This window comes from Rhinatrema bivittatum, chromosome 5, assembly GCF_901001135.1.
Source record: "Rhinatrema bivittatum chromosome 5, aRhiBiv1.1, whole genome shotgun sequence".
NCBI lineage: Eukaryota > Metazoa > Chordata > Amphibia > Gymnophiona > Rhinatrematidae > Rhinatrema > Rhinatrema bivittatum.
In genome coordinates this window covers 210147302-210160683 of record NC_042619.1, presented here as the reverse complement: position 1 = coordinate 210160683, position 13382 = coordinate 210147302, and the positions used below count along the sequence as shown (strand labels likewise).

Below are 13382 nucleotides of genomic sequence, written 5' to 3'. Positions count from 1 at the left end.
CTGTTGGAGACAGGATACGGGCTTGATGGACACTTGGTCTAACTCAGTATGACATGTCTTATGTTCTTATGGTATAATGCATGCATGAGCATGCTCAGAGAGTCTCTGTCAAAGTTCTAGAAACTTTGAGATAAGTTTTCAAAATAGTCTGTTTTCTGTTGTTTAGTACTTCTTAATTTTGAATTTTTGCTTTTGCTTAGAATTTTTGTCCATGAATTTCAATGCAAACTTGATTCTTTGTATATTTATTAAAACTGCATAAATGTAAAAAAAAAAAAAAGTTTGCCATGTCAGGCTCCATCGGATGATGTCACCCATGTGTGAGGACTGACATCCTGCTGTCCTCAGAGAATACCTGTTACAGGTAAGCAACTCTGCTTTCTCCCAAAGAGGATGGGTTGAGGAGAGCTTGTAAATGATAAACAGGCACTGGAGAGGGAGATTAGAAAAGAGAGACAGAGAGAAGTTGAATTGTGTTAGTATAAGCTTTGAGATCACTAAAAGCCAACCAGAATGATTTTTGCCCTACCAACCAGGGGACCAGTGCTTGCTGGGGAAGCCCAAGAATGCTCCTCACCTAGTAAAAATGTCGCTAGCAGTAATTTTTATGGGTTTGACAGTTGCTTGGTTTTGATTGTAAATATTACTACCATTATCATAAGGCTTGGGGGTAATCTGCACGGTAGATATTACCATAAGAAGCTTTCTGAGCAGACTGGATCGACCATTTGGTCCTTTTCTTCTGTCATTACTATGTTACTATGTTATGCTACTGTGGTGGACTGAAATTGTTCCCGGGGCTGCAGTAGCTTCACTCACCACCTCGGCAGCATTGGAAGGTGACCCCCAAGGAAAGGGGGCATTGTATAAGGATTAATTTGATTACTTGTATATTTTTTATAAAGTGGTCTAGCAGTCCAGTGCCATAGAAGTACTGATCTGTGTTAGCATTTACTTTTAAAAATGAATTATAGTTACTCTTGGCTAGTCGAAAAGGAAACTTACATTCAACCACCTTGCTAAAGAGGCCATGCTTTGGCTGAAAGCATATAATGTGGGTAAGGTGAGAGAGGGGAGAAATTAGGACATAAATACTGAACAAAAATATAGAAAGAATACACTGAGAGTAATTCAACAATGGCTGTCAGTCCATTGTTGTAAAGACACTGGATTACCTTATGTGAGCATCGATATATTGATCATATCATTCAATTAGTTTGTATTGCTAATTATTATTTTTACATGTTTAGGCAACCCGCAACACTGGTAGTACAAAGTGCTACAGGTGGTATATGGAGGTTTCCATTATTATTTGTTGCCACTGAGACAATTGTTGATGATGTCATCAATATTGAAGCAATTGGAGTAAACAAGGAATCTATGGTTGGTTTTAGACTTACAAGCCAGACAAGGTAAGCTAAAATAGAATTTGTCCCTAATTTCTATTAAATTACTACTTTTAATAGTCCTGCTACATATTGTTTCCAAAACTATTTGAGCTATCTTCTAACGATAGAAATGATTTACATTCTTTAAACTGATCTAGCATATAAGTATATGAAACTCTATATTGAAATACCTAAGGCCTGATTTTTTGTTCTATGTGTAATAAAAGTGGAAAAGTAAATAAGGTATATGCAATAAACTCCAGAATGCACACAAATATTTTTGTGTGCACGTTAAAAATAGTATGCTATACAAGAAGACCTTACCATGCAAGTTAAAGGTGTCTTGAAAGATCATAGAGTGAGCATGCTAAAATTTGTGTGTTCACAGATACAAATGAAGGAGCGGCATATGCAGATGAGGATTTAATGTCTGCTTGATAAATAATGTGGCATACTCATCCTCCGTGCTATTTACCAAGCACTCATTAACTGAATACTATATAATACTTGCCTTGAACTGGTGTTAACTTACTAACATGTACTGTATGCTGTTGAGAGGGTTCAGCTAACTGCAGTCAGAGGACCTGTAAAATGAAGGCTAGGTACAACAGATGACACTGTACAACTGTACCCATAGGCCTTTGGGGACGGATACATTTGACCACATTTCTCTTTGCCAAAACAAAACATAGCTTAACACATACTTATTTCACAAATACATATATACACACATATTCACACCACAAATATGAATTCTCAGGCAAAACAATTATAAATCACAAAGGCTTTTCAAGCATTACTTTACATCTCACAATGTCATGGCGCAGCAGTTTCATACCAGTGTGGAAACAGACACAATCCAAGGTACTGAAGTGATTTTCAGAATCATTGCTGTGATTAGGCTGTTTACTGAGCACTGCAGGCATTCAGAGACTTTATACTGAACAGCAGTGTTTGTGGGGGACCCAGTTCCACCCTCTGGCTAGTTACAAAGCAGGGGCTCTTCTTCTGGGGAGGGGGGTCCCCCTAGGGGCTTGTGTGCCCCAGTCCTCACCTTTCCAATGTGAAAAGAAAGTTTTCACAGGATACCAGCAAGACACAAGAGACATGAAGGAGATAAGGAGGGAGAGATGGAAGCAACAGAGGAGACATTTAAATACGTCAAAAATGTACCTTTCTTTATACAAAGCAAATGTATTTCCAAGCAATAGATTATAAAAGGATTAAGTTCTTTTCTGTTATTGACATCATTATTGTGGGCAAAGGTCACTGTAGGCATTCAGAAGCTTGAGGCTTAACTGTTTGAGCCTCAACAATTTTTTGAGCTGACCAATTATTTTGGTTTGAGTGCAGAGCTAATTTTTGTGAGCTCTGAGGCTCTAGATGACTGTGTGGTGCAGCCATTACACTGCCTACAGCAGGGGTCCTCAAATTAAGGTCTATGGGCAGGAATTCATTCTTCCAGCCCGTGGTCAGGTTTCACTTTTTTTATTTTGAAAAAGAAAAGCACTTAAAAAAAAAACATTATTGAAGCAAGTCACTCCATCCACTTCCCACCTCCTACACTTTCTCAGAGAGGGTGGTACTCCACATGTGCACAGCTAGGATGGAATGAAGAAGTGGCTGCATCAGAAAGAAGACCTCTGCAGCCCCAATGTCGTCTTCCCGCCACCGCTCACATCTTCATTCCAGCTCTGAAAGGGCCAAGAAGAAATGGCAGAAGGAGGGACTGGGCTGAGGGAAAAAAAACCCTCCAGCCACATTGTCCTCCCTACTGCTGCTTCCAGTGCCACAGGGACCAAGCAGAAGCAGCTGTAGGAGGGACTGGGCCAGAAAAGGAAAAAACCTCTCCAGCCACGTTGTCTCAATTCCAGCACCACAGGGACTGAAGAGATGCGGCTGTAGGAGGGATTAAGCTGGAAAAATAGAAAAAAAAATCTTCTGCCATGTTTTCTCCATTCTCCTAGGACAAGCAGGATGGTAGTCCTCACAGATGGGTGTCATCATCAGATGGAGCCCGGCATGGAAAACTTTTGTTAGAGTTTCTAGAATCTTTGACTGGCACACTAAGCATGCCCAGCATGCCACCGATCCACGCATGCATGCCCCTCTTCAGTCTCGCTTTTTCCACGGAGCAGTTGCATCACAGTTCAAATACTCTTCCTTCAAATTTTCTTCCATTTTTTCTTCCACACCAGATCCCTCCGCTATCGTTTCCCTCCAGATTCTCGGTAGGTACTTTTTCTCCCGTTCATTGTGGTCGATTCCAGAGCGTGTCACTCCCCGGTGACTGTCGGCCATCAACCGCTTGCCAGCTTCTTTTCATGGTGTCGACGGATTTTCGGAAATGCCCCCAGTGCCTACGACCATGTCCATCACAGATCCGCACGAGATCTGCATCCTGTCTGGGGGCTTCCCACGATATCTGCGGGTGCCCCGACTGTGCTCAGATGACTCCCAAGGGCCGTCGTTACCGGATGGATAAGATGGAGCAGCTTTTTTTTTTTTTTTTTATTGAAGTTTCAATTTCAATACATTGAAAACATAGTAATTGAAGAAAAAAACTAGAAAATACAAATAAGCCAGAATAATATTATTCTCCAAATCTAATTGAAGGAAATATAATTAGTTACATATTATAGGAATAGGAGGAGAACCAAATATAAAGCAGATTCATAAGAAAAACATAAAAAATTTACTATTTCACCATGCCATGCAACATATATTATTCCTACCCCAGCGCCTCATAGAACAAATTAAGAGTGTGAGTCCAGGTATAAACGTAGTTGTTGTGGATCTGAAAAAATATATCTATCATTTTGATGGATCAGGACACAGCGACAGGGAAATCTCAGGTAAAATTTGGCGCTCCGAGAGAGCACCTCATTTTTCATTGAAAGAAAAAACTTCCTTTTTTCTTGCGTCTTTTTAGTAATGTCTGGGAAGATTCTTACTTGATATCCATAGAACAACTGTTGTTGTTTCCTAAACGATAATCTCAATATATTATCTCTGTCCATAGTCTGCATAAAGGTCACAAACAAAGTTGCTCTTGCTTCGATCTTAGCTTCAAAAGATTTTTCCAGAAAGTCTGTTAGATTATCAAACACACTATTGTCCTGTTCTTCTTGTTGTTGACTAGCTTCTTTACCAGGAAGATAATACATTTTTGAAATCTCAGGCAAATTATTTCCAGAAAATCCCAGGATATTAGTTAAATAACTTTTAAGGAGGTCTTTTGAATTCGCCCATTTTGTTTTTGGAAAATTAAGAAATCTTAAATTATTTCTCCTTATTTCATTTTCCAGGAAGTCCATCCTTTTAGAAACCATATCCTCTGATTTTATTAAGTTAAATTGAACTTCTTTTAGCTCCTTTATTTCCTTCTCAGCATTTTTAAGGGACTTTTCAACTTTCTGTAAATTGTTTTCCAGATGTTGAGTTATATCCATATTACGCTTAACAGCATTTGTTAGATCATTCATAGCTGTATTCATCTTTGTAAGTACTTTCCAAATCTCAGTCAAAGTTATTTTATCAGCCATTACCAACTCGGTATTCAATACTACATGTATCCCAGGCTCCTCACCTCTTATCTCTATGAGTCCCTTCTTGCCTTGATCCTCCTGCCATACTTCATCCTTATTCTCTCCAGAGCCATGATCTTCCAGGCTCACCAAGGTCGATGGTAGCTCCTCATCTCCTCTCTGAGAGTCTCCAAGGATTTGAGATGTCTGTAATCGCGGCAGTATTTTCAGATGTTCCATCCCCCCTTCAATCTGGGGTCTATAGGGCATGAAGGGAGCCGCTGGAGCACCGGGGCTGAGTGACACCTCCTCAGCCTGGGCGTCCAACGGCCGCTCTCCGTCTGCAACGCCAGCGGCCTCGCCCTCCGGTGTTTGTTGCACGATCCGTAAGACCTCTTCGATCCGCGTTTGCCACATTGGGGCTTCAGGAGTCGAGGTAAGGATTTCACGAATCCTTGCCTTTCTCTTCGAGTGAGGCATAAATATTTATTTAGGCAATATTCAATAGGCAAGGAATCTAAACAAGGAAACCGCGGAGCAGAGAGGCTTCCATGCTCACGGTGCGGCGACCATCTTGGTTCCTCCTATTTTTTATTTATCAAATTTTGCTTAAATTTACAAAAAACAACTTTGCATTGAAATTTAAGAGAATCACAGAAAGAAATCTTTAATATGATATAAATCATTAAACAATAAAGAAAATATTTCTCTTATTCTTTTCATAGGAAATATGGGGGAGAGAGAAAAGAAAAATTAGAGGAGACAAAATCAGAAACCAATAATACAATTATCTATTCTATAGATCCTTCCTTCTCTATAATTAGCAGGTCATTTCACCCTACCATTTAAGAACTCCCGTAACTGCTCAGGACTAAAGAAAATATATGTATTCCCAGACAGCTTAATTATGCATTTACAGGGGTAGCGTAATAAAAAACTAGCCCTTAATGCTAATATTTCAGATCGCATTGATAGAAAAATCTTTCTACGCTGCTGCATGGCTCTCGAGAGGTCTGGATATATACGCACCAAACCTCCGAGATAAGAAACATTTACATTTTTAAAGTAACTTTTTTTAATCTGACTCAAATCATGCTCAGAAAAGAAAGTAACAAAGAGAACAGCTCTTTCAATAACCTCCATGTTAGAATTTTCAGGGTATTCAGATAGGTTAGAAATATCCACCCGTTCATTATTAGGCAATGTTTGAATAGAGCTATGCCTCTATGGTAGCAACAGTATTTTTTTTCACTGCAGGAACGTCTTCCAATGGAATTTTGAGAGTCTCTTGCATATACCTCTTAAAAGTTATTAAAGGCAGTTCGTCCAAAACTTTGGGAAAATTAAGAAGTTTCAGGTTTAAATGCCTCAGATAGTTCTCCATAGACTCCAATCCAATCCCGCATAGATATAGCATTCATATCCTGTAAATTTTTAATATCATTAGTAATCATCTGAATAGAGTTAACTTGTTCTTGAAATATTTGTCAATGGTCATTTGCAATTACATCAATCCTCTTAGTTACAGTCTCTAAGCATCGGGCCTGTTCATTAGATGTAAGAGCAATACCTGCAATTAAATCCCAAAGGGATTCTAAGGTGACTACCGCCATTTTTTTAATCTCCTGGGGTTGAAAGTGGCAAGCCCCCAACTCAGCAGTATCTCTGTTCTCCTACAATGGACCTGGAGAACCAGCTCCTTCACTCAATTCTCTCCCCTCCGGAGCTCCAGACCACCCAGCCTGAGAAGGAGCCGCCTCCCCAACTGAACAAATGCCGGAAAAACCTCCTAAGAGTCTGTCTGGTGATGTCATCCGCCAGCAACTTAGCTTTGTCGACAGCGTGCAGGAGAGAAACTCATGGCGGTGCCCGAGGATCTGGCGGGCTCAGAGACAACTCCCCAGGCAAGATCGGGGCTCCCCAACTCGCCAGCGGGGCTCGACGCCCTTGTTTCCGGGGTGTGGACCACAAACTGAGGTATTAATCGTTGCCCTGAAGGGATATCCGAATCTGGAGGGAAAAGTCGTATTCTCCCCTTGCTTTTATGAGGCATAATCTTGTTCCAAACATGTTTACAAAAGAAATAACGAGGATTAGGTACCAGAGCAGCGTGAGTAGCATCCTCTCAAGCAGCCATCTTGTTTCTCTCTCCTGATGGAACAACTTTTTGGCACCAAAATGTTGGATCCATCAACTCCAGTGTTGGAGTCCTCGACACCAAAAGGTCGTGGGGACCCAACCAACTCGGAGTTACTGTCCACGTCCCCCTGGAGCAGTCAGACAATGGAGAAGGCCGATCCCCCTTTGGGAAGAAAAGGGTTCGGGGGATCAGCCCTCTCCATTGTCTGACTGCTCCAAGGCATTTGGATCATCGACTTCCGTGGTGCTGGAGAAGGACTGGGCCGAACACAGAGGGAAACACAGTCACCGGCAATGACATTCATCATCACATGGCACCAGAGCCGATGCAGGGGGAGCACTGGCCCATACTGAGCCTCCCCCGCAGCGACCCCGTGGAGAAGAGGCCCCATCCTCTTCTAGACCCAGGAGTCCCAGGTGTTCCCTACCGATTCCAGTGTCAGGCACCGAGTCTCCTCGGCCCCCCGTGGAGGCTCCGGTGATGCCTTGTCCTCCTCCTCCTCTGTCATCTGTGCTTTCATTGCAGGTGTTTCAGGAGGAATTGAACCACAAGGTGAAATAGGCAGTACACCGTGCCCTCCAGAGTGTTGAATCGCCCCTGGCTCAGACACCAGAACCAGCACCTGCACTACTAACGCCTCTGCTGGAGCAGCTCGATGTCCTGTTGGGCATCCTACCCACACAGCCGATTGCCAGGGCCCCCTCAGTTCCTCATTGGCCACTGAGATCGGCCTCCGATGCAATTCCAGTCCTCGGCCCCGAGGAGGAGGAAGAAGCGCAACTGTGCCCAAGGCCCATGAAGGTGCCTCCATTCCCCGAGCCTGTTCTTGGGCCATCGGGACTACCAGGGCCGCTGGTTCCCTTGGTGCCCTCAGTGCCTCTGGTGCCATCGATGCTCCTGAGGCCTCTGGCACCGAGGCTGCCCAGACAACCCTCGATGCCACTACCGAGGGGAATAGGCATTGGTTTCCCTCACCGTTCCCCTGGGGACATCAGTGAGGAGGATGCACCATATGACCCCTGGACTGATGATTTTTTGGACACCTCTTCCAAGGACTCCGGAGATTTGCCCTCTAAGCCTTCACCACTGGAGGAGAGATTTCACTCTCCCCCAAAAACCTCTCCTTCGTAGGCTTTGTTAGGGGGATGGTGGAAGCCATCCCTTTCCGACTCCTCACGGAGGAGGACACCCACCACAAAATGCTGGAGGTCCTCCAGTTTGTGGATGTACTGAAGGAGGTGATGGCTATCCCGATCCAGGAGATTCTTCTAGAACTACTCTACCAGATCTGGGAGCATCTGGGATCTGTCCATCCGGTTAACTGAAAAACAGATGCCTCTATCTGGTCCAGCACACCCTGGGCTTCCAAAAGTGGCAGCTCCCCCACCAATCTGTGGTTATTGAGTCTGCCCTTAAAAAAGCGAAGAGATCCCACACCCATTCATCCACTCCTCCAGGCCGAGAGCACAGGGCCCTGGATACTTTGGGTAGGAGAATCTATCAAGGAGCAATGCTCATTGCCCGTATTGCCTCCTACCAGTTGTATATGTCCCAGTACAACAGGAACCTATGGAAACAGGAGGACACCCACCACAAAATGCTGGAGGTCCTCCAGTTTGTGGATGTACTGAAGGAGGTGATGGCTATCCCATCCAGGAGATTCTTCTAGAACTACTCTACCAGATCTGGGAGCATCTGGGATCTGTCCATCCGGTTAACTGAAAAACAGATGCCTCTATCTGGTCCAGCACACCCTGGGCTTCCAAAAGCGGCAGCTCCCCCACCAATCTGTGGTTATTGAGTCTGCCCTTAAAAAAGCGAAGAGATCCCACACCCATTCATCCACTCCTCCAGGCCGAGAGCACAGGGCCCTGGATACTTTGGGTAGGAGAATCTATCAAGGAGCAATGCTCATTGCCCGTATTGCCTCCTACCAGTTGTATATGTCCCAGTACAACAGGAACCTATGGAAACAGGTGCAGGAGCTGGCGGAGAACCTGCCTCAGCAGCAACAGGAGGTGCTAGAGGCCGTGGTTCAGAAAGGCCTGGAAGCTGGAAAGCATGAGGTGAGGACAACCTAAGATGTCTTTTAGACATCAGCCAGGATGTTGGTGGCGGGCATTAGTGCCCATTGCATGGCTTGGCTTTGAGCCTCTGACCTTCATCCAAAGATTCAGGAGAGGTTAGTGGACCTATCCTGTACTGGAGAGAACCTCTTCGATGATAAGGTAAAGGACCCAGTGGCTCAGCTCAAGGACCACTATGAAACCTTGCAACAACTTTCAGCCAGAGCCTCCAACCCACAGCCTTCTGGGCACAGGCCTTCACATCCAGGACCTCGCAAGCCCTTCTACCACCAGAGAAGGTATTATCCTCCAGCTACACATACCAGGGCATCAAGTGCCAGAACCAGGGACCGACCTCGCCAGCAGCAGACCCCCAGGCCCCAGCCCATGCCACAGCCCAGCCCTGCTGCGGGCTTTTGACTTACGGCGAGAGAGTGGAGACCAGCTCCCGGTGCCAGCGGATCCTTGCCCACCAGTCAGAGGCTGACTGTGTCTGCTCGCAGACCACTGGGCCCCCATCACCACCAACTGGTGGGTTCTGACCATCATAAAACCAGGTTACCGCCTGAAATTCAAAACAGTCCCGGCAGATTCCCCACCACTCTTAAAAGTGGAACACCGTGAAACATCAGGCATTCCTTGAGTCTGAACTCTCGGCCTTGTTGGAAGCTGGTGCAGTCGAACCCGCACCCCACTCTCAGCAGGGTTGGGGTTTTTACTCGAGCTACTTCCTGATACCAAAGAAAACAGGCAGCCTGCAGCCCATTCTTGATCTCAGAGCCTTAAACAGGTTCTTGCAACGAGAATGCTTCAAGATGGTCTCCTTGGGCACTCTGATCACTCTCCTTTGCAAAAGAGACTGGTTCTGCTGTCTCAATCTGAAGGACGCTTATACCCATATAGCCATATTCCCACCTCATAGGAAATATATCCACTTCCTCATGGGCCACAGGCACTTCCAATACTGGGTGCTACCATTCGACCTAGCCTCTGCCCCGAGGGTCTTCACGAAATGCCTGGCCATAGTGGGGACACTCCTGCATCGCAGTAGGGTGCACGTGTTCCCCTATCTAGATGACTGGCTCATCGGGAGTGCCACACAGGAGGGTGCTCTATGCTCACTCTGCTTCACAGCCAAGATACCTCAGTCACTGGGGTTCGTGATCAATCTCCCCAAATCTCATCCCAGCAGCTGGAGTTTATTCAAGCCCTGTTGGATGCAACCTTCGCCAAAGCGTTTCTTCCCTGGAACTGTGCCCAGGCCCTGGCATCACTAGCGCACTCTGTCTCTGCCAGGGTACTACTTCACTTGCTGGGGCACATGGCAGCCTCCGTACATTTGAGCCACTTGCCCGACCAGCCATGCACGTCGCGCAGTGGACATTCTGCTCTCAGTGGCTGCAAGCCACCCAGGCCCTCTGAGCACTGGTGCAAGTTACCTCACTGCTCCAGGCCTCCCTCTCCTGGTGGGAGAAGCTATCCAATTTGGAAAGAGGTCTTCCTTTCCAAACACCATCTCCCCAAGTGGTACTGACCATGGATGTCTCTACATTGAGCTGGGGAGCACACATGGACGGTCTCCGCACACAGGGCTTGTGGTCGGAACAGGAAGTGTGTTGTCAAATCAACTTACTGGCGCTACGAGCAATCTGGTATGCCCTCTCAGCGTTCCAGGACCGCTTAGCCTACAAAGTAGTCTTGATCCAGACCGACAACCAAGTTGCGATGTGGTACATAAACAAGCAGGGAGGGATGGGCTCCTTCCAGCTTTGCCAGAAGGCAGTGCAGATTTGGGCCTGGGCCCTGTCCAAGGGCATCCTCTTATGAGCCGTTTACCTTCCAGGGACAGACAATGTAGTGGCGGACCACCTGAGTCGGGCTTTCCACCCTAACGAGTGGTCGCTGAACCCGACAATGGCGAATAGGTCGTACTGCCTGTGGGGCAATCCAAACATGGATCACTTTGTCTCCCCCTGGAATTACAAAGTGCCCCACTTCTGCTCCCTGTAGAAGTAGGATGGGGAACCAGCCTCGGGTGCCTTTGCCTGGTTTTGGGGCAAGGGCCTCCTATACGCGTATCCTCCACTCCCGCTGGTGGTGAAGATGCTCATGAAGCTCCAGCAGGACAGGGGCACCATGATCTTTGTCGCCCCATATTGGCCACGGCAGGTCTGGTTCCCGATCCTGTGAGACCTATCGATACAGGAGCCCAAATGTCTGGGCACTTCCCCCTCCTGATCATGCAGGTTCAGGGCAGATTGCACCACCTGAACCTCCGGTTGCTGGCACTCACTGCCTGGATGTTGAAAGGCTAGTCTTACAGTCCTTCGACCTCTCTGATAACGTGTCGCAGGTACTGGTGGCTTCACGAAAGCCTTCCACCAGGAAGTCTTACTGGTTGAAGTGGAGGAGGTTCTCCATCTGGTGTGAGGCGAAAGGTCTAGACCCTTTCTCGTGCCCCACTCTGAGACTGTGTGACTACTTGTGGTCCCTCTCGGAGTCTGGGCTCCAGACCACCTCGATCAGAGTTCACCTGAGTGCTATCAGCACTTATCACCAGGGGATAAGTGGTACACCCATTTCTGTGCAGCCCTTGGTGGGCCGCTTCATGAGGGGCCTTTTGCAACTAAAGCCCCCTCTGCATCCTCCTGTTGTGTCCTGGGAACTCAACATAGTACTAGCATGGCTCATGCAGTCTCTTTTTGAGCCTATGCACTCCTGTAACCTAAACATCTCACCTGGAAAGTAATTTTCCTGGTTGCGGTCACCTCCGCTCACAGGATCAGTGAGCTTCAGGCTTTGGTGACATATCCATCCTCTACGAAATTCTTTCACGACAGGGTGGTTATATGAATTCACCCTAAGTTCCTGCCTAAGGTGGTGACTGATTTTCATCTCAATCAGTCCATATTTTTGCCCACCTTCTTTCTGAGGTCCCATTCCCACCAGGGTGATCGGGCTCTGCACAGCCTAGACTGCAAGCATGCTCTTGCCTTTTATCTTGAGCGCACGGCAGCCCACAGGAAATCCACGCAACACTTTGTCTCCTTTGATAAAAACAGACATGGCGTTGTGGTGGGCAAGCAACCCTATCCAACTGGTTGGCGAACTGTATATCCTTCTGCTACAAGCAGGTGGGCCTTCCAATTGGAAGCCGCATCAAGGCACACTCAGTTAGGGCCATGGCAGCATCAGTAGCGCACTTCCGTGTGCTTCCCATTGCTGAGATCTGCAAGGCTGCGACATGAAGCTCCCTGCACATGTTCGCCACGTGTTACTGTTTGGACAAGGATGGTCAACAAGACAGTACCTTTGGCCAGTCAGCCCAACTCTCCCTACCTAGGTTCTTGCTGCCTCTCATTGCATCTCACAGCACTTCTGTTGTTGTGCCCATTGGCATGTGGTTTAGTTCTGTTGGTCCTATTATTGCCGGGGGGCAGCATGCAGCTTGGTATTCACCCATCTGTGAAAACTTCCATCCTGCTTGTCCTAGGAGAAAGCAGAGTTGCTTACTTGTAACAGGTGTTCTCCTAGGATAGCAGGATGTTAGTCTTCAGGAAACCCACCTGCCACTCTGTGGTGTTGGGTTCCTGTCAGTTTGTTGTTTTATTTTTTCGCTTGTCTTTTTGCTAAGATACAAGACTGAAGAGGGACCCCATGTGGCTGTGCAGATAAGGGGCATGCTGGGCACGCTCAGTGCGCCAGTCAAAGTTTTCCGTGCTGGGCTCCATCTGATGATGTCACCCATCTGTGAGGACTAACATCCTGCTGTCCTAAGAGAACACCTATTATAGGTAAGCAACTCTACTTTCCACTGCCATTCCCAATCTCCTTTCAGTACCACAGGGGCCAAGCAGAAGCAGCTGTCATAGTGACCAGGCCACAAAACAAATAAATAGGAGTAATCAGGTGGTGTTGGGGGAGTTAAGTAGAAGGTAGTGTGGAGATGCAGACAAGACCAGATGTGCTAGTGAAGAAGGCAGAGGGTTTTGCTGGTTAGAGGAAGGGGGAGGTATGGGGGGAACATGGAATTGGTGGGGGTATGCTGTTGATGGGAGGCAGAGGGGACCATGGGACATGAAGTTATGCTGGTTAGGGGATGCGGGAGGCAGAGAGGGGAACATAGAGTTGGGGGGGGGGTGTCTGCTGGTGGGGGGAGGCAGACGGGACCATGGGGCACTGCGATATTCTGATTAGGGGAAGGGAGAAACAGAGAGGGAAACATGGAGTTGGGTGGTCTGCTGCTGGGGAGTGGCAGAGG

At 46.8% G+C, this 13382-nt stretch overlaps 1 protein-coding gene across 1 annotated transcript in view; it reads left to right on the top strand.

Moving 5' to 3' along the window:
- CFAP47 (cilia and flagella associated protein 47) overlaps positions 1-13382 on the top strand; it is a 1765744-nt gene that overhangs the window by 1651052 nt on the left and 101310 nt on the right. The window contains exon 62 of the mRNA XM_029603108.1: positions 1251-1412. Within this exon, the coding sequence (XP_029458968.1) occupies positions 1251-1412 (162 nt within the window). The remainder of the gene's footprint in view (positions 1-1250; positions 1413-13382) is intronic.